Genomic DNA, 19,377 nt, shown 5'->3' on the forward strand with positions numbered 1-19,377 from the left:
AAAAATATTTAAAATGAATCTGCCGTAATAGTACTTTTAAAAGTATACTGTAGTTAATGCCTGCCATTGGGGGGCGTATTGAGGTGAAGTTAGACTTTCTTCTAAGTTTGTCCACGTTGGCTTGCCGTAGTTCAAAAATGGCTACTTCTACAATGTGTACAGCAGCTTCGTCCTTGTACCGTATAAATTGTCATTTTTTGGGAATGCATACATTAAATCCCATCTACAGAGGTTCTGTTTATTCCATGGCACGCTTCCTCAGTACGAACACAGGTGAGTATCACAGCTGTAATTGTGTGCAGCGTCGCTCAGTGTGTAAGGTCGTGTCATGGCTTTTACTGCCACGATATTGAATGAGTAGAGTTGGTGGCTCAAAAAAAAACAGTATAAGAATATGCTTGTATGTAATATGTTCTTTTTGAGTTAAAAAAATGACTGAAGTCAGTTTTCAGAGTATTTGTGGAAACAACGCTTTAATTGCATGAAAATGTTTAAGTCAGATTTTAGACTGTGTACTGTAGTTGTACGTAATAGATAATAGAATTTACGTTTCTCTTTCGATTGCTCTTACCTTTATGCTATCTATGGCTTAGCATGTTGTCTATAGACCATCTTACAGTATTATATGCTGTTGTATTAACACTTCCTTTGTGATAAATCATTTCAAACGCTGACGCTTGAGGTAGTCTGTGCAAACCAAAGGGGAAATTGATACCAGAAAGTACACTGTATAGACTAATGGTCGTATCTGGCAAAATAACGTTTTTTTGTATAAATAGGCGTTACAACAAGGGGCAGCCGAGGGCACCTGGGACAAAGATCAAGAAGAGAGGTGAGAAACATCTTGTCTGTTGTTTAAGTTGTATTCTTCCACTGTTTTGTAACCCACAAACCTTTGTCCTGACAGTCATGGAAACATCTGAGATTTATATGCTATGTGGAGACGGAAACAGTCTTAATACTGTTCAAGTTCAGCAAAATGTGCAACTAGTTATGAGAGAATCCATTCTAACTGCCTTTATTTTTCCAGTTTTGATCTGCAGTGCCTTCTGCATGTATTGGGACTACTAGGGCAACACTTATTTTTACATTGTTAGTTTTAAAGTAAAGTAATCATGAGGTTAATATGAAGTGTGCAACAACTTTTAGACTAATTCCATGCATGCATTAATCATATTAGGACAAAAGCATACTTCATGCTTGATCCAGAGATTAGGATCATAAGCATTAAGGTACATTCAAATCTACTTCAGAGTGTAAACCTCAGTATTTGCTTGTATATCCCTTTAAGGCAATAAGTACGTGAAGTCTGTGACCCATTGAATTTATAAAACTTGTGCTTGAAACTTGAAATGCTGTTCTAAGCCTCCACTGCAGCCCCTTTGAATGCTTGCCTGTTTACAGATTTAATTTTCCTTCAGCAAAAACTAAAATGTGTTCTCACTTTGATTACAATCGGAGTATTGACTTGGCCAGACAGATTTGTCACTTTTTCTTCCTCTCATGAAAAACCTGATAGCATTGGCCATATTTTGAGTGATGCTACATGCGGTTTCTTCTACTTATTTTCCGTTATCATTAGGATTAGGTTAAGTGATCCAGTTTCCATAGGTAGCCATTCATCAATGTCCAGTCCATTACTTCCACCATGCTTCACAGATGAGGTAGATATATTTGAAGCGTGTTCCATTCTTTTCATCACATGTTAACCATTCCATAACTTTGGTTAAGTTTGATCTTGGTCTTATCTTTGCATAACACTTGTTTAATTGACTAAATCTGCAGAAAATTTAAATTAATCTTGTGGAACTATGCATGCAGATTTGGAGATTACAGTAATGGCCCAATTTAAAAATCTACAGTACACAATTCCAAAATAGTTCAACAATGGCTTCATGGTAAGAACAGTGAAGCAATAAACACAAATTAACCTGTAAGAGTTTCTCAGTTTGAATTAAAGGATTTCTTCATAAATTCAGTCGTAAAGAGCATATTTTCCCCGACCAGCTACAATATGTTAAAATACAGAAAGCCACTTGGCAGCATTTCTAGATATGAGATGCTTTCTTCTGTGGGTGGATTAATGTTTATTTAAACTTTTAATATGAATCTATAATCAAAATGTAGTGAGGACTGAAATCTGTAAAATTATTCTTTTCTACATAAAAGTATAGCGTGGAAGACGCAAACGTCTTGTGGTGCATGGGGCCGTTTGTTTTACTAGATCTCCTTAGAACAGTTGTGTCATTTTGCGCCATTAACTGTGTGATTTACCCGATCTGAGATCTGAACCATACTAAGATACTCTTCTTAATCAATTCATGACATGTTCATGCACAGCCTGGAGAGCCCAGGACTGAAAAGATGGCGGTGGACCAAGACTGGACCAGTGTGTACCCTACGGCAGCACCTTTCAAGCATGGCACTGTGCCTTTGCCCGTGCGTATGGGCTACCCTGTCAATAGGGGAGTTCCCCCAGAGAAGAAGGGAAATCTGGAGCTCATTAAAGTAAGTGAATTGCTTCCCTCACCCTGGGTTGCGTTCTTGTGTAGTTTGATCTTTTTCTCATGCCTTCTTTTCTGTTTTTGCATCATTTAATCATTTTTGCTTTGTCTTCATGTGTTGGTCGAGGGCAGTATTAGAAAATCTGTTAAACTCAATTTACATGTTTTGGCAAAAAAAGAATCTAGTGTTGCTGATTTTGCCAGATTTCACACATTTGTTTCAGTGTTATACTTAAAATTATGTAACAGATTTTGTTAATTACTAAATACGGTACTATTAAAGGCAGTAAAAACCAATGTCCTTAAGGTTTAACATTTGTTTACATTTGTTTCCCCATAAGGGTATTTTGTACAAGAATAATATTGCCAATATCCTTTGTTGCTGTTGCATTTTCATGTTTCATTTCTTTGTAAGGAGATTTTTGCAATTGATTTTTGTTTCAGCTTTGAGAATTTAAGACTTATAAAGCAGTCATTGGGTCTTCTCAATATTCCACTGTCCCAAGTTACAGTAGATTTGTCTGGGGCTGCTAACATCATTAGTTTGATTTTAAAATAATAAAAAGATTGACCAGCAAGGGAGAAGCAATATTGTGATGCAGATAGCATATAAACAACAGTTGTTGCTACTGTAGTGTTTCCCTAAGGTTCTGCAAGTTCAGAAGGAGAAAGGATTGTAATCAGAAATTGCGACATTGTGTACAAAGATTTTTTTTTTGGACCCCAGTTTGGGCCTAGGTTGTGAATAGTCACAGGACAGAAAATCTTTCAGTTGTACTTACTTTTTTTTTACCCCCAAAAAATCTTTCAGATTCCAAACTTCCTGCATTTGACGCCAGCAGCTATAAAAAAACACTGCGCAGCTTTAAAACGTGAGTAAAACTTTACATCATTTTGGAGAGCTCATTTGCCATGGTCCTGGAGGATCACTCTTCTACTGTTTTGTTACAGCTAACCTCTCAATTATAAAATAAAACCCTTAATAGACTTCATTTTAATTATGTGGTTGTCATAATTATTGCATTTATTTACATACATATTGTGAAAATTCCATACTTCTGAATAAAATTAAATATTCAGATCTTCCAGTCAGACACATTGATAGTTCAATTAAGGCTTCACTTGATTAAGCTCATCTAAAACTAAAACCAGCAGGCACATGGGCTTTCAGGACTAGGGTGGGGAACCCTGCCTTAGATTACTGGCCTCATATATATATATACTGTATGTGAAACAGAGTCTTTAAAAAAATCCATTGTTTTAAAGAAGGTCTTAAATATTAATTTTCTGGGTGATGCATTTCATTATACTGAGACAGCTACTGAGAATAATATTATAGCCATTGACAATTATACTTGTCAAGAACTGTAATGTCAGGTAGTCTGACGCCACAGGATTCTTCACAAAATGGTGCAATTTGTAATGGACCTATAGTTACAACTACTAGGCAACAACAGCTACAGCTTCGTAAGTCTGAATCTATACTTCCCTATTTCTAGCGTTCTGTACAGAGTGGCCTGAAGCTTTGGACAGCAGCGCTAAGTGTGAGGAACACTTTCCTATCCAAGTGAAGACCACAGACTATGTGTCGGCAGGACTCTCTCTTAGGAACCCAAAAGCCAGAGTGGTAACTCTGACTGTAAGTATAAACATCGGGTGACTTTTGGCAGCAGGCTGGATGTCCCGTGTGTGGCTTTAAGCTTTGTTTAAATGCAGAAGTGTCTTGGACCTGGAGGGATGTTGTGTTTGCAAGTTTAAAAAGTTCTCCTTAGAGTAGCAGCACCTGAAAGGGCTAGGAGTTGTCAAATTGGTCCAATTAAGGCAGTAACCAGCTGGTCGCTGCTGGTCAAGTTGGAATGAAAGTTTTCACAGGTTGAAAAGTTGATGGCTCAGATATGCATGTGCCATGATGATACGGACTGTAAAGAAAAATGGTCCTCTCAGAACTCTGTGCTGCCTTTACCTAGCATACAGGTATGCATTTAGGATTCTCTCCCCTAGCATCTGTAAAATGTGAATTTTCTGAACATGTTTTGCCTTAGCTCACACGTGAAGAGCCCATTGTCATACCACAATGCTTTATTTTGCATAAAGTACCTTAGTTAATGATATGGTCTTATCACAACTTAAGAAACCATCTAAAAAGAGTGGTTTGTTCAAATCTATGCAGTGATGTGACAGCAGCCATTCTTGAATTCCTTTATAAATAGGACATCCTTAAAGGGAAACTGTGTCTGTTACCATCTCAGAGCTTAAGACACAAAGGACATTCCCATGCACATATATATTGTTTCAGATTAAAACGTCAAATTCGTTTTCAAAAAAGAATTCTACACTGAGTATTTTTTAATCACTTCAAAGTTATTTTTCAAACACGTCGTTTACATGGATACATGCTAAAAGTAACCCAAAGGTCAAGGTTTAGAGCTAACCTTAAGTTAAAATCGTCTATGCACTAAAAACAGCTGCCTTAAAGAGGATTGTAGCATTAATCTACAGGTTCAATCCAGTTGGTTTCATTCCACAGGAAGCTGTATAATTCAGTCAGTATATACGAGACGCTCATTTTCCCTTCTGGGGAATAATCTTGGAGAAAATATTCTATTTGGCACATCACTTTGCCATTAACCCCCTATTTCCAAGAGTTGTTTACAGTGCCCTCTATAAGTATTGGGACACTGAAGTCAAAATCATTCTTTTCTGTATATTCGAATATGAGGTGAAAGATGAATGAGGCAAAGTACAGAATGTCACCTTGTATTTCTTGGTGTTTCTGTGCTTATATGTTATGCCATTTTATAATAGTTGCACTTTTGGTGTTCAATCTCCCCATTTCAGGTGAACATAAGTATTGGGGCAATTGGGTGCCAGGTGTTTATCATCAGTTGGGTGTTTTTGTCTAGCAGATTATGCATGTAAAAGAGCTGTTAATGTGAAGTGTTGGATTTAGCCTTTAATCTTCCCTTTGAGGTCAGTAGGTCTAAACCAACATGGGGAAAAAAAGAATTCAGTTAGAACTACAGCAGAGAAACTGGCATAACAAAAAAAAAATCAACAAATCGGAATATCTTGAAAGAGAAAGAAACCACTGGTTTACTTAGTCAATGACTAGGTTGGCCTAGGAAACCATGGCAGTTGATGATAAAGATCAGAGCTGTGAGGAAAGTCTTTAAACAGTTGGCACTGAAATTAGCTACCTCCAAAATACGGGGGTGAAGGGGTCACAACTTACACCTGCCAAAGTCTTTTGTTAACAGTAGGCTTTAAAATTCTGTCATCATCAGCAGCCAACATAGATTGCAGAGGCCAGATTGCAGTTTGCTAAAAAGTACAGAGATGAGCCATTGCAGTTCTAGAACAGAGTGTTATGGACAGATGAGACCAGGATAAACCTCTACCAAAGTTGAAAGTGTAGAGAAAGGAACGAACTGCAGACCAGAAAATACCTCCAGACTCATTGGTCAGCACTGCATCATGCAGCAAGAAAATGACTAAAAAAAAAACACTGCCAACACAACCAAGGAGTTAAGATCTTCCACCCCTTTTTCTCTTAAAATGGGCCAAGTCAATCTCTTGATTTAAGTCCAATCGAGCATGCATTTCACTTGCTGAAAAGGAGATTGAAATCAGAAATCCCCCAAAATGAATAGCAACTGAAAATGGCTGCAGCAAAGCCTCTCTAAAGAAACCAAGAGGTTTGTCAATGGGTTGCTGGTTTGATACAGTTATTGAGTGCAAAGGATTTGCAACCAAATACTAAGTTCTATACTGCTTTAAGTTACTTTGTCCCAGGAACTATGCTTGCATAAAATGGGGGATGGAACACAAAACATGGTACTGTTCTAAAATGTATATACACTAACAGTATAAAATGTGATATTCTGTTCCTTTGCCTTATATTCATCTTTTCATCTCATCTGAATTACTTGAGTAGCAATCTTGACTTTAATAAACAGTGTCCTTTAAAAACTACTGGGACGGTAGTTTTACTTTAAGTAAACAATAAGAAGTCTAAAGTCCTTAAATGTAGTTGTTTTGCCTGAAACATGTGGTTTTACACAGATAATAAGCAGTGTAGTGTTTTAGCACAGGTACAGCATTTTGTTTCTAGCAATCTATCCTGCACATTTAAGAAATATGGAAGACATGACTAGTAAAAAATAGTATGCAATTAATAAAGAGCTTCTTGGCTGTGAACCCTGACATCACTGTGCTATGCACCATTAAATATTGTTTCATATAATGGGCCAATAGCGAATGCATTTTTGTTACAATCTCATGGATATCAAAAAGGCGTGTTATAAGAGCTGTTGGATCCAAAATATCCACATGCTGTATCCATATTACATCAGTGTTATGGAAGCTTTAATTTGTCCTGCCAAGTTTTGCAGTGAATAGTATGCATTGTTTATATTAAGCATGCGTTCCTTTTAATATTGTAATGTAAAGCAGTGCTGAGTCATTCTTTGAAGACAACAGGAGAAGCCAGAAAGTTTTTATAGCATTATCAGCTTGATTGTTTTTTTACACATTTGTGGAGATAAAATGTCTCTCCGTCGTCCTATGATTTTTAATAGAACTAGTCTTCCCTAGTGTCCACTTAGCAAGAAATAATACCATGTATGGGGATATACTGTTTTAACTCACCCTGACACTCATTAATAAGCCTTAGCAGATAAATCACAATGAGCAACAAATAAGAACCAGGACTGCATTTGCATTTTGAAGGTCAGGTTGTCCAGCCTGAACATCGATGACCATGCGCGGAAGAAGCTCATTAAACTTGTGGGAGACCGATACAACAAGAAGACAGACATGCTTACCATCACCGCAGACAGGTATGACATGTGGTAGCACACACCACCTCCATAACCTTGTTGGGAAGATTGTCTGGACCCATGCTATCCAGCTCTTTTAAAATTTTCTTTCTCCAGTTTACAAGACTTTTTTTGTGCCACATCTGTCTGTACAAAGCATGTTCTTAAGACAGTAGTGTGGTTATGCCCCACCTGCAAAATGTTAATTTTCATGTCTTACCATTTATCAAAATGTTTATCAGTTTTGCTAAAGGTATTTGTATAGTACAGAACCCCCCCCCCACCAGTCACCTGATGAAATTATATCTTGCCTTTGTATTATTTGATTATACAAGCTGAGCCAAAGGTTTTACAATTATATGGCAAACCTCTGTTTGTCTGACACAATGCTTTGTCACAATCTGTTGAGATTAAGCCTGTTTGATGTTGTGTATGTTGATTTTAAGATTCATAAATCAGTCACAGAGCTAAAATGTGGAATATGTAAGATACCAAAATGTACTTGTTTTTCTAGGTGTCCACTGAGACAGCAGAATAATGACTATGCAATGTATCTCCTGACTGTTTTATATCATGAGTCCTGGGTAAGGATGTTTCTTTTTGCCTCTGAAGTTCTTTTACCTTCAATTAAATATTTTTTAAAATCTACACGTTATATTAATTTGGTAGTTTTCCCAAATGTATTGGTATAGCACAGAAAACTGTTTTTGTATTATTTGATTATACAAGCAAGTAAACACTTAGTTGTTATTCACTAAATTGGTTGCTTTTCTCAGTGACATTTTACATCTCAAACTGGAATTGAACACCTACCACAAGTACACAAAAAGTAAATACTTACTAAATCAAATACTGAAACCATTTACCTACAATTATACTGTATAAAATACACAGCTAAACTGCTACTGTTTATCACCTTATTCAAATCTATCTGACACAGTACCACATGTAACATTTTAGTTTATTTTTCAAAAACGGATTCCAGAAAAGCAAGATTTCTGTAGACAAACATGGCTTTGTATGAAATAATTTATCAGCTTGTAATTTTTTTTTATTACCCAGAAACACCAGCTAATGTGTATTGTGCTTGTACGTAGCACAGGCATTATTAGTTTAATTGAAGACTGAAGTTGGTAAATGAAACCCAACTGTTTTTTAAAAATTGTCCTTAATAAGCATATAAAGATAGTCAGTGAAACTTAAGGGCACCACTCCTCAAGTTACAAAAAGTGGTTTCAGTAGAATTGTCGAAGTCCTGGGATGTCCTGACCTGGTCCTGGGGGGACATAGTGTCAGCAGGTTCTTCATTTCAGCTTGTTTTTTTTTTTTTAACGCTGTAAACCAGCTGGTTGCGGACTTAGCTGGACCAGCTCTTCAGGTCCAGCTTCAAAGTTGCTGCTTTGACACCGGCCAAACCGAGACCAGGATCGAACAACCTTATACCAAGATATTAATTTGTGTCACATAAACTGATTAATGCCCATACAGATCCAACAAAATGGCTGTTCTTTGATTTCCCCCCAAAGCTGAAGGCTTGCACCTTTTTAAGCAGTTTCTCCGAAAACCCATGTGGTTAAAAAACAGGTCCATAGAACTCTAGGAGATCCCTAAAAAGAGAATGAAAACGCTCCATTGCATTTCTGGTTACATGGAAAAATCGGCTATGGACAGCAGTAATGATTCTACCAACACACAGTTGTTCTTTTAAAAAGTTTAGTTAACAAACATTATTTGTAGTAATAAGACATAGATCTGACTATTCAAGAGTCAAGTGTAAATAGGGGGTTCTTGTCGAAAGCTATTTCTCAAAAAGCATTTTCCTAGCTGGAAAAGTTGGAAAAACCCTTGTTTTCCAAGCTATAAGCCATGCGTTTGCACTTTCACCTTCACCTTTGCAGCCTTCTCCAGTTAAGAGTGTTCATAAACCCGTTTAATTGCTCAAAGACTAGGAACCAATGCTCGTAGGAAGTGCTGACAGATTCAAGTTTCCAGTCTGAGAGAAGAGCCGGTATTGAAAGAAAGCCTTACTCCTTGCACTCGTTTACAGGCCATCATCTTCCTGTGCCTCGAACATTACTGGGTTACACAGAACGTGGTTACCCGATACATTTTGGCCGATGGCTTCCCAGGGATTGAATATACATATTAAAAGCTTCTTGGTTAAAAGGCCATCTTTTTGTAACCTTTCAGCAACTCCATGAATATTTCACAGGGGCATCAATCACCTGTAATTGTGTTTGATTCCCATAAAACATTAACTGGGATTGCTGTGACACGTGTGATTTTTTTCCATGGTCGTTGTAATCCCTTTGCTAACAGACTCCATGAAAAGATGGCAGCATTACTTGGAGCTGAAGTGGTGTCCGCAGCGCAACTTTTTAAATTGGCGCGACACTAATCCCCTTACCTGCCTTGTCTCCGAGCCAAAAAAAAGATGTAAAAACAAAAGGAGAGCACAACATGGTTTACAATCACAGAAAATACACTGCCGGTATCAAGGTGGAAAATCCATTTAGTTATGTGAATGTTCAAGGCTTTTTTTTTTTTGCCAGTTTGGTCATTGCATCTAAATCCCAGGGGGACTGTAAAATGTAGCTGCCGTTTTAGAGGAAGGTTGCAAAATTAGTAAACTGAAAGAATCCCTTTTTTGTTCTTAGAACTGAAAATAAGAAACAGCATCATTAAATGATCTATTAAGTGCATCTTTTAGTTGGAGATGAATATATTGTAGTTAAACTATACTCTTATCTCTTAGAACTTGTTTTAGAACTCTCTCTTAGAACTTGTGCAGCCATATCACTCTGCAACTCGCAACTGGCAACCCACTGAAGCTCAGCAGGTGTGAGCCTGGTCAGTACCTGGATGGGAGACCTCCTGGGAAAAACTAAGGTTGCTGCTGGAAGAGGTGTTAGTGGGGCCAGCAGGGGGCGCTCACCCTGCAGTCCATGTGGGTCCTAATGCCCCAGTATAGTGAAGGGGACACTATACTGTAAACGGGTGCCGTCCTTCGGATGAGACGTAAAACCGAGGTCCTGACTCTCTCTGGTCATTAAAAATCCCAGGGCATTTCTCAAAAAGAGTAGGGGTGTAACCCCGGCATCCTGGCCAAATTTCCCATTGGCCCTTACCAATCATGGCCTCCTAATAATCCCCATCTATGAATTGGCTTCATTACTCTGCTCTCCTCCCCACTGAGAGCTGATGTTTGGTGAGCGTTCTGGCGCACTATGGCTGCCGTCGCATCATCCAGGTGGATGCTGCACATTGGTGGTGGTGGAGGGGAGTCCCCATTACCTATAAAGCACTTTGAGTGGAGTGTCCAGAAAATCATTATATAAGTGTAAGCAATTATTAATTATGAATTAGTGGATATTCTGTACAGTCCTGCATTTATAAACATTGAAAGGCTCCATTCCCAGTGCTGTAATTGTAATTCCTTACAATTCCTGTAAGGAATAGCTGCAATGGTGCATTACCACTTTCATTTCTATTTAATGCAGCAAATAAGGATTTAGCTGGGGCTTTTTACGTGATGTAAAAATAGTCTACTTAGTTGCTTCACTTAAAAGAATAATAGGGTGATGCATACAGTACACAGTGTTAATGCTTCTGGGATACGTTGGCAATTATACCATCAGCAGAACATCATCAAGGAGTAACTCAATCACCAAGACGCATGTTACTATTTAAGTGGAGAAACTGGAGACAGGCAGCAATGATGTGCCAGAACCAGTTACTGAGCTGACAAGTGAGTGACATGTTGCAGGTCAGGCGCCGGGCTCTTGTTTGATTGAACAAGCAATGCAAGAGTACTGCCCTTATGTCTGATGGAGAGAGTACTATAATCGCTACTGGTTTTTGGACCTAGTGACAGCGACATTCCATTTAGTGGGAAAAAACGGCCGCATGCAAATAGAAAAAAGGGGGCAACGTTGTGCAGTCTTAACCCATTTATTAAGAACACATTGACTCAAAAGAAATATAAAAAAAATCTGATTCATTCCAAGAGCCAGTTACTGAACATGAACCAGTTGAATTGAGGTACTTTCTGATGAATTTCAATAGTTTGACGCCATACATTAAGTGTCTGTTTCATAATACATTGAAACATAACAGCTCACATGAATATAGTGTTGGTAAATTCTACTCGTTGCATGATCTATAAAATGCACATACGTGATGAACTAAATGAATTTCTTCCTGAACAGAATTATATATCTAATAGATCTGGTGCATTCGCAGAATAAAACCCATAACTGTAAAAATGATTGATCAATCAGCCTGGCAATAGTGAAAATTTTATACAATGTTAATTTGGAAATCGATTTTACAAAACCTTTGAATGCATAATTCTACACTTTAACTAGTACAATACCATCGTAGCTACTGTTAAGTTAACGACAGCCAAGATAAAGGATAAATGAAGCTGGAAAAATTAGGTACACATATGGAGCTTTTGTATTAGCAGGGGAAGTTAACTCCCATCCATTTTCTAAACACTTTATCCAATTCAGGGTCATGGGAGAGCCAGTACACGCAAATACTCACACCTGGGCTGATTTTTCCCCGGGGAACATGCAAACATGCAAACTCCACACAGATAGCACACCAGCTCTGAAATTGAACCCAGGGCTCTAGTGCTGTGAAAGAGCAAGGAGTGATTTGAATGTTTTCTTTACTTCTACTATTCAGAGGGGAAAGAGTTCAGTATTTTGGTGTTATTTTTTAAACCCGTTTTCTAATGTCTGTGCCGTTTGTATAGCATGAGAGGTGTGCTTCTGAAGGCATTTAAACTGTTAGTTCATTTCAGTAGATACTGTAGATATTGCTGTGCATTTAACAAGCTGAGCAATAGAGCTGTTTTTATTATTTGTGAGCAACAGTCAGTCCTGGTGCTTGTGACTTTATTAAACTGTACAGTATTTCAATTGGTATACTGCCCTCAAGTGGATGTGACCTAGCACACAGTTTGTGTTGGAAAGCTCTTTAGTACTTACAGTATAAGTCATGGATCTAATTTAGATCTCATTTGAGGTTTCTTTCTCCATATGCTACTGCTTCACAGCTTTGCAAAACGTGACAACAGAAGAGATCAATTTATATCTTCAGTTTTGCCATCTTTTCCAACATGCATAACCATTATGCCTTTTGAGTGCTGTAAAGGTTTTGCAATTCCTAACAAGCAAGGCATTGACTTTAATGTAAATTGAGACAGTAGAAAATGCGGTAGACCACATAAAATCTATATAAAGCAAAAAAATGAAATGGTAATAAAGATTTAAACAAAATGGAATCTGTTCACTCAGAAGCATGTGTGATTCAGTATCATACTGAAAACTCCTGCCCTTATACGATAAATTGCTATTAAAAGCATTAAGTTATTTAATATGCAGGCCAGTAGCCAGATTTATTCAATTTTTATTATACCTTGACTTTGCCCTTGCTGCGATTTCAGTTTAATATAGAATCCTCTTATTTTGAGATTTGTTTTTAAAACTGCTGGATTACCAATGTCAGCATTGAATTTGTATGGAAGAAATAAAAAAAAAACATTTAATACTAGACTGGATTTATACAAGCATTTCTAACACTGAAATGTATCCATTACAAAACTCATATGCTACACGTACACCATTTTAAGCTTTGTCATTGTGGTCATAAAATGTTCATAGGTAGGAACTTCATTAAACCCTTGTGGGAAATTCAGTTTATTTCTGGTAAGCACCATTTACCAGATGCTGAGTGGCACAAGAGCCCTGTTATGAAATGGTTAATGGGCATTATATTGTTTCATGCCTTTTGGATACAATGGTGGGTACGGTATTGGTAAAACATGATGGAAGCAGACCGAGAACACCTTGGACTAGGGTAATTTAATCAACTAAAAGAGCCCTTTGTTAGGTACTATTTGATTGATTGTAACTCCGTACTGCAGTGTAATACAGCCCTCTTTCTGCTAAATCCGTAATGTGCTAATCTGGATCACAGTCCCATCTGCTCACTTAACTGGAACAGGGAAGTTAGGGCGGTAGGAAGGGATAAAAATCAGGATCGTTACAGCCCATTCTTGCGATAGGTCTGGAAAAACTCCTTTTCCAGTACCAGCATAATTAGATCTAAACTTATAGCAGCAAAGAGTGGGACCAACATGTTATTTCTTCCCATACGTGTGAATCTATACTGATCACATGCTCAAAACAATTATATTGTGTCCTGCAAACATATTAGAACAGCAATTTCAACACTATAATCTTTGCAAGTTGTATTTGTGATCATGAGGTTATTATAAATTACATTAATCCAAAGTTAAAAATGATGAAATTGGATTTTATAAATGATTCTGTTATGCATTCTAAGCAAATTCTGAAGCATATGGTAGGTTATGTTGGGGGAGTTCTGACTTCACCATCAGAACAGGCAAGAGCTTAAGGTCTCTGTGGCAAAGCATGTCAAATAACAGGAGAGCTCAGTGGCTCAGCCAGTATGCAGTTATTTCCTCAAAGGGAAATGTAAACAAACACCGACGTTTACAGTCTGAAATGTATGTTTGAAAGGGTTGAACATGAAGTATGGTTTTATTCTAATAGGATACAGGTTTTTATGATGTAGTTCTTATTTATTTTAAGTTGAGGATTAAAAACACAAAATGCTTGACTGGAAAGTAATAGTTTTGCAAGTGCCATATTATTTAGTCATGTCAAAGAACACGATTAGGAAGACTACAGATATAACAGCAAAGATGGACCAAAAATAATTTGAAAGCTTTCCCAGTGGCTACAATGTGCCTTTGCTGTCCCAATACTGTATCTGTATGTGGTGTTTGTATACAGTATATTGAGAGAAAAATACTTGATGTCAGTTTTAAAAATAATGCCTATTTCTTTCTGTAACCAACCAAAAAAAGTCTAGAATTCATAGAAGTGATGTTAAAGTGCTTTGTTCAACACTGCAATGCACTAAATGTTGCATAGAAGTATTCTTTAAGTTAGCAGTTAATTCTTAACAGGAGAATTATATAATCGGGTTAGAGAAAGGAAGCTTACAGAGATTGGTCAAAGACAGCCCCTGCATTTTCTGTATAGCTCACGTGGTCAAATCGAACAAGCGTGCAGACCGTGAACACCCAGCTTAACATGTTAGGTTTTATTCATGGTAAATCAAACTAGAGGATTTTTGTAGGAGAGGGTGCCCCAGCTAAAATGTTAATGCATTAGTGAAAAGAACTTTATTGGAAAAGTGAAACTTACAGAAAAGCGGTGAATATTTTTCTACCATTTTCTGTCTTTGTTTGGAATTACTATAGGAAATTCTCTCGAACCCTTTTGAGTTGCTTCACTAAATCTTTTCCTTATCACTAGCGTTTTACACAACAATCCTTTACAAACTTCTGAAGAGATCAAAATGCGTTGCTCTTTAAATTGAGATCACCTTTATGGTGGAGAACTCATCATTAAATTGTGGACCTTTCCAGCTCCAGTAGAACAGGATCAATTTTGCTTTTCTGTTCTGTTGTTTTCCCCTCTCATTAAGTCACAGGAATCTCAGATTGCAAGAAAGGAATGTTGTGGTAATGAAAGATCCTTACCCACTTTTTAATATGAAACTATTGTTGGGGGGGGTGTAGAAATACTTTTTCTTTAGTCCTTATTACTCCATGAGATTTGGTCTTCCAACTAAAGCTTTTATAATTCAGGACTGCAAAAGAACTGTCCGCCCTGTATTTTTCTCTCTCTGCCGGTTGAGTTGATCTTATCAGTGTCCGACGGTAGGGCTACAGGCAAGGAGAGAAGGTTAATCCCGTTATCAGACCTCATCTACAAAATCCCAAGGGAAGGAGGCCCTCGCCACAGAGGATTTTCCTGACTAGATAGATGTAATGATGGTCATTAGTTCTGATTACGATGGCTAGAAAAAGCTGCGGCTCGGCCACGCTATAAGAGGGCAAACAATTGCGCTTTTGTCAGTGTATAAAATGACGTGACTGTAGAAATATGAAGAGGCACTTTGTACCCAGGTAGAGGGTGTCTGGTGAGTAATGGAAACTCGCTCTATGCGAGGGATGCTTGCAGATCACTTTACATTACGGATTCTTGATAAAATGTAGGAGTGACCTTTCCCAGCAAGAGAGTGTAATGTTTTACCTCTAGGCTGCGATTCAGGTGATGTTGAATATGAAAAACTGTGCTGCAGTCTGAGCACGTTCTTCCATGGCTAATGAGGGGGACGGTCAATTTTATTCACAACCAGGCATCTTTTTAAAATTTATTTTAAAGGCTTATTCCATGCTGAAAAGAGAAGTTTCACTCTTTACTTGTTCCTTTGCAGCCTACGTATGCTGACGCAGCTACCTACTTGAACTACTTCGTTACCTAGTACTAAATACCTAGAACCTGTTAAAATTCATTTTATTGCAAATATCACTGAATGGTTTGACTTGGACAAGAAATGTCTTGAAACTTTAGAGTGCTTTTAACTTTGAAGGGAGCTCTCTGCACTGTATTCATTCTCTTATAAATTGCTGAATGAAGTAATCAAGCAAAATATGTAAAAATAAAGCATGAGAACCTGCTTCAGCACAGCTGAGAGTTATCATTTACGGGGATTCTACCAAGCAGAAATGATCAACGTGTTGTCAGGTTTATGAAAGTCATTGTTGACCTCTGCATTGTTTCATTGGGCAGAATGTGTGATTTTGAACAGCTCTCTGGATTTATGACTGAATCCTGATTCAGAGAGAAGCTGAATGCTGAAATGTAGCTGGATATTTTCTATATAAAAGTATTCAGTAGAGCTTGTTAAACAGTTTTTGCATATATTGCCCACAGATTCCCACCTGACAATGTTTTCCCTTTTCCAGAAAACAGAGGGGTGGGAGAGTGAGAAGACTGAGGCAGACATGGATGAGTACTGTTGGGACAACAGCACCTCCCAGAGGAATGTGCTGGACACTCTCTTACGGATGAAGGGGCAAGAGGAGGCCTCGACAGCAGCCCAGGAGGAGCTTCTGAAGTCCAAGGCTGTACAGGACTACGGAGAGTCCATGACCAAGCTAAAGAATGAGGGGGAGAGCGAGAGCACCATCCGGCAATACAAAGAGTCTGTGAAGAAGCTGCTCTGCCTGTAGCCATCTGAACACAGGGACTGGCTGGAGTCCCCCCCATTAGTCAGCTAGCAGTGCATTATAGGGAAAATTTCTGAAGAGTACAGTGATGCATCTGGAAGCTAACCTGAGGCACCGTGTCTTGGCTCCTGCAGCCAATCTTTCTCATGGATTTGAACCTTCAAATGGAACGTCCTGTATGTTGTTTTCAGTGTTACAATAATGATAGTAAAAAGAGGTTTTGGGAAAAAAAAAGTTATTCTATTGTATATAAAAATATACTGGGGGGGGGAGTTCTTCAGTGACACTCATTGCTTTCTGTTGCTCAGGTTGGACCACGAGTTGGATGCTACAGTGAAGCTTTTCATTTTCCCCTTGATTGCCATCTTAATTGCCCTTTAGACCTAAAATAGCACACAGCTTCTCAAATATTTGAAAGTTGGGTTTCTAGCCCTAGAAAACACATTTGTGCAACAGTCTCGGTACTGAACCTCCCTTACCGCTGCCCAGTAAGAAGAAATGGGGAGGGGGGAAAGAAAGGATGCATTCAGCAATGGTGGAATACACACCAGACCCCATGAGATTCCCTGCCACTCCCCACAAACTCTTTAGGCAGCACAGAGGGAAATTTAATCTTGGTCCTCTGAACTAATTGTACTCTTGATGTCCCAAGGCCCAGGGAAGTCATAAGAGAGAAAAGCCAAACCTGAACAACAAATACTGCTACTTTAATCTCTGTGTTAAGCAGATTACCAAGGTCATGGAAGAAAAGAAAGTTTGTGATCTTGAGTGGAAGATGCAAACAATCTACTGTACAGAATCCCTCAGACATTAAGTCACTGCTGCCAAAACCATTGAAGCCTGCTAGTAGTGGTGTTTCTGGAACTTTCCAGGTGTTTTTTATTTTTGTGGGTTTAAAAAAAAACATTTCTGTAATACTGCATTAAGCATAGTGGAGAAAGACTAAAGCTTTTATAGTGTTCAACTGGATAAAGCCAAATACATCTGCCCCCTAGGGGATGTTTATAGAATTTACCCACAAAGAATTGTAACACAGATTCTTATTCCTGGATTTCCAGGGCTATTTTTCTGCTATATTTAAAGGCATGACAGCATTAGTTTACCCCCCCCACAGGCAGTTCCATTCTTTCAACAGGCAAACAGCATTTCAGGATTAGAGCTGGGTAGAACTTTAACTCCATCTTTCTCTAAAATTAAATATTTTACTCTTTGTCTCAAACTGCCAGCATTTATATATTTTTAAGAACTGCATTTCATAATATCTTTGTGATATCCCATCTATAAATAATGACATTATTGTAAATATCTGGCAATCATTACAAAGCAGGTGTTCTGGCAAAATAAAAATAACACCAGGTTGTCAACTTGGCATAATAGCCAACTAATCAACAGAAGCATTCCCAGGACCTCTGGGAGGGACTGAGAACTTGTTTAAAGTCAAGATCTCGAGTTCACCGATTATCTCAGCCGTTTCATTATAAACCAATGGTATTTGATCCTACTCCTTTACTCCCTAGAGACAGACAGAACTTTACCTTTGATCCCATGGCAGTGGTCAAGAAGCATTTACCCACCTGCCTAACCATGGTGGTGTTCAGTCTTCCTCAGTGCCCCCCCCCACAAATAATGCCATAACCACACATGATCCCATTTTTTTCCCAGCCTCCAGAGATATTGTAATGTCACGCTCCCGATGTGGAATTCGGCGTGAGATCCAGGAGTGTTAAGAACCCACTTGTCTGAAAAACTGGCAGCGGAGTTGGAGAGGCTGCAAAACCAGCATACAGGGAAAGGCCAGAGCTGCACGTTACTGAGACCGGAGGGAGCGTGGTGCTAGTTAGGGAGTCCAGAGCATGGTGCAGGCAAATCAAGTTCAAGTCTGTGGTCGTACAAGTCAGGATTAAAGAAGGGAGAAACTAGGAGAAAGCACAAGGGCGAATCTGGGAGTCGTAGTCAAGTATCAGGAGTCAGGGTCAAAACCAAGAGGTGATCCGGGAGATGTGGTAGTAACAAAAAAGGGTCAAGCATGGGAATAAACACTGAGAGCAACAGAGCTTGAGGTGCTCAGCGTTCAAACCTTCAGCTCGGTGGGGTCCAAGTATTTATTCTAAGGAGCACCTGGATGGGGCATGGTCATAAACTGCTTCCAGGTTTTCCGAATCTCCAGGTGATTCGTTTCCTGTGGCACCCGGAGATGGGAGACAGGTCGAGCAGGACATCGCCAGCTCTGCGCCCCAGCTACAGTAGCTCACACCACAAGCCCGATTGATGTGCAGTCATCATGGAAAGAGTTGGCCACCACCCCCGCATGACAACAAAGGGGTAGCTAGCATCGGTCAGTTCTCATGCCTTGGAGATCCCATCACAGTCCAACCGTTTCTGTGCTGAGGAAGACTCTAGTTTCCTTCAGTTCTTCCAGTCCCTCCTTTATAAGGCCTACAAGGCATCACTACAGTTGTCCTGAATTGTCAACTACTCTGTTATTCCAACAGTCTATTTCCCCCACCTGGAAGCCCTGCAGGGCTTTCTTTTTTCTCATATCCACTTTCTGATATACAGTTAGATCCATCCTTCTATTTCTCAACTGCTTGATCCAGTGCAGGGGATACTAGAGCACAACCCAGCAAGCAACATGCACAAGAAGGGGAACAACCTGGATAGGATGCCAGTCTGAACTAAGGTCCGAGTTGGTCCCAAATGTTCATTTTCAGCTCATTGTCAGGGTATTAGCTCTGCAATCAGTGGTCGGCACTATCCCACAATGCTTTGCATCCACTTAAAAGCATATGGTATTTTTACAAGTGGGGATCTTTGATAAGTGACGCCCCGCCTAATTCAAAGACTTGATCATAGGCTACGCTCGCTGTCAGTGATCCTGGACATCCACCCTAAGGAAAACTTCACAGTCATTCCCACTTGTTGTGAGAGGTTAGAC

At 38.9% G+C, this 19,377-nt stretch overlaps 1 protein-coding gene across 1 annotated transcript; it reads left to right on the forward strand.

Moving 5' to 3' along the window:
- Window positions 1-99: 99 nt before the first annotated feature.
- mrps35 (mitochondrial ribosomal protein S35) lies at window positions 100-16,676 on the forward strand. The gene is made up of 8 exons (XM_088646720.1): window positions 100-273; window positions 780-832; window positions 2,341-2,508; window positions 3,316-3,376; window positions 4,004-4,143; window positions 7,233-7,342; window positions 7,836-7,905; window positions 16,179-16,676. The coding sequence occupies exons 1-8, from the start codon at window positions 138-140 to the stop codon at window positions 16,443-16,445; spliced, it is 1,005 nt and encodes a 334-aa protein (XP_088502846.1). The 5' UTR covers window positions 100-137; the 3' UTR covers window positions 16,446-16,676.
- The last annotated feature ends 2,701 nt before the right edge of the window (window positions 16,677-19,377 follow it).

The sequence above is a fragment of the Lepisosteus platostomus genome, chromosome 9, assembly GCF_059453375.1.
Source record: "Lepisosteus platostomus isolate fLepPlt1 chromosome 9, fLepPlt1.hap1, whole genome shotgun sequence".
Classification (NCBI taxonomy): Eukaryota; Metazoa; Chordata; class Actinopteri; order Semionotiformes; family Lepisosteidae; genus Lepisosteus; species Lepisosteus platostomus.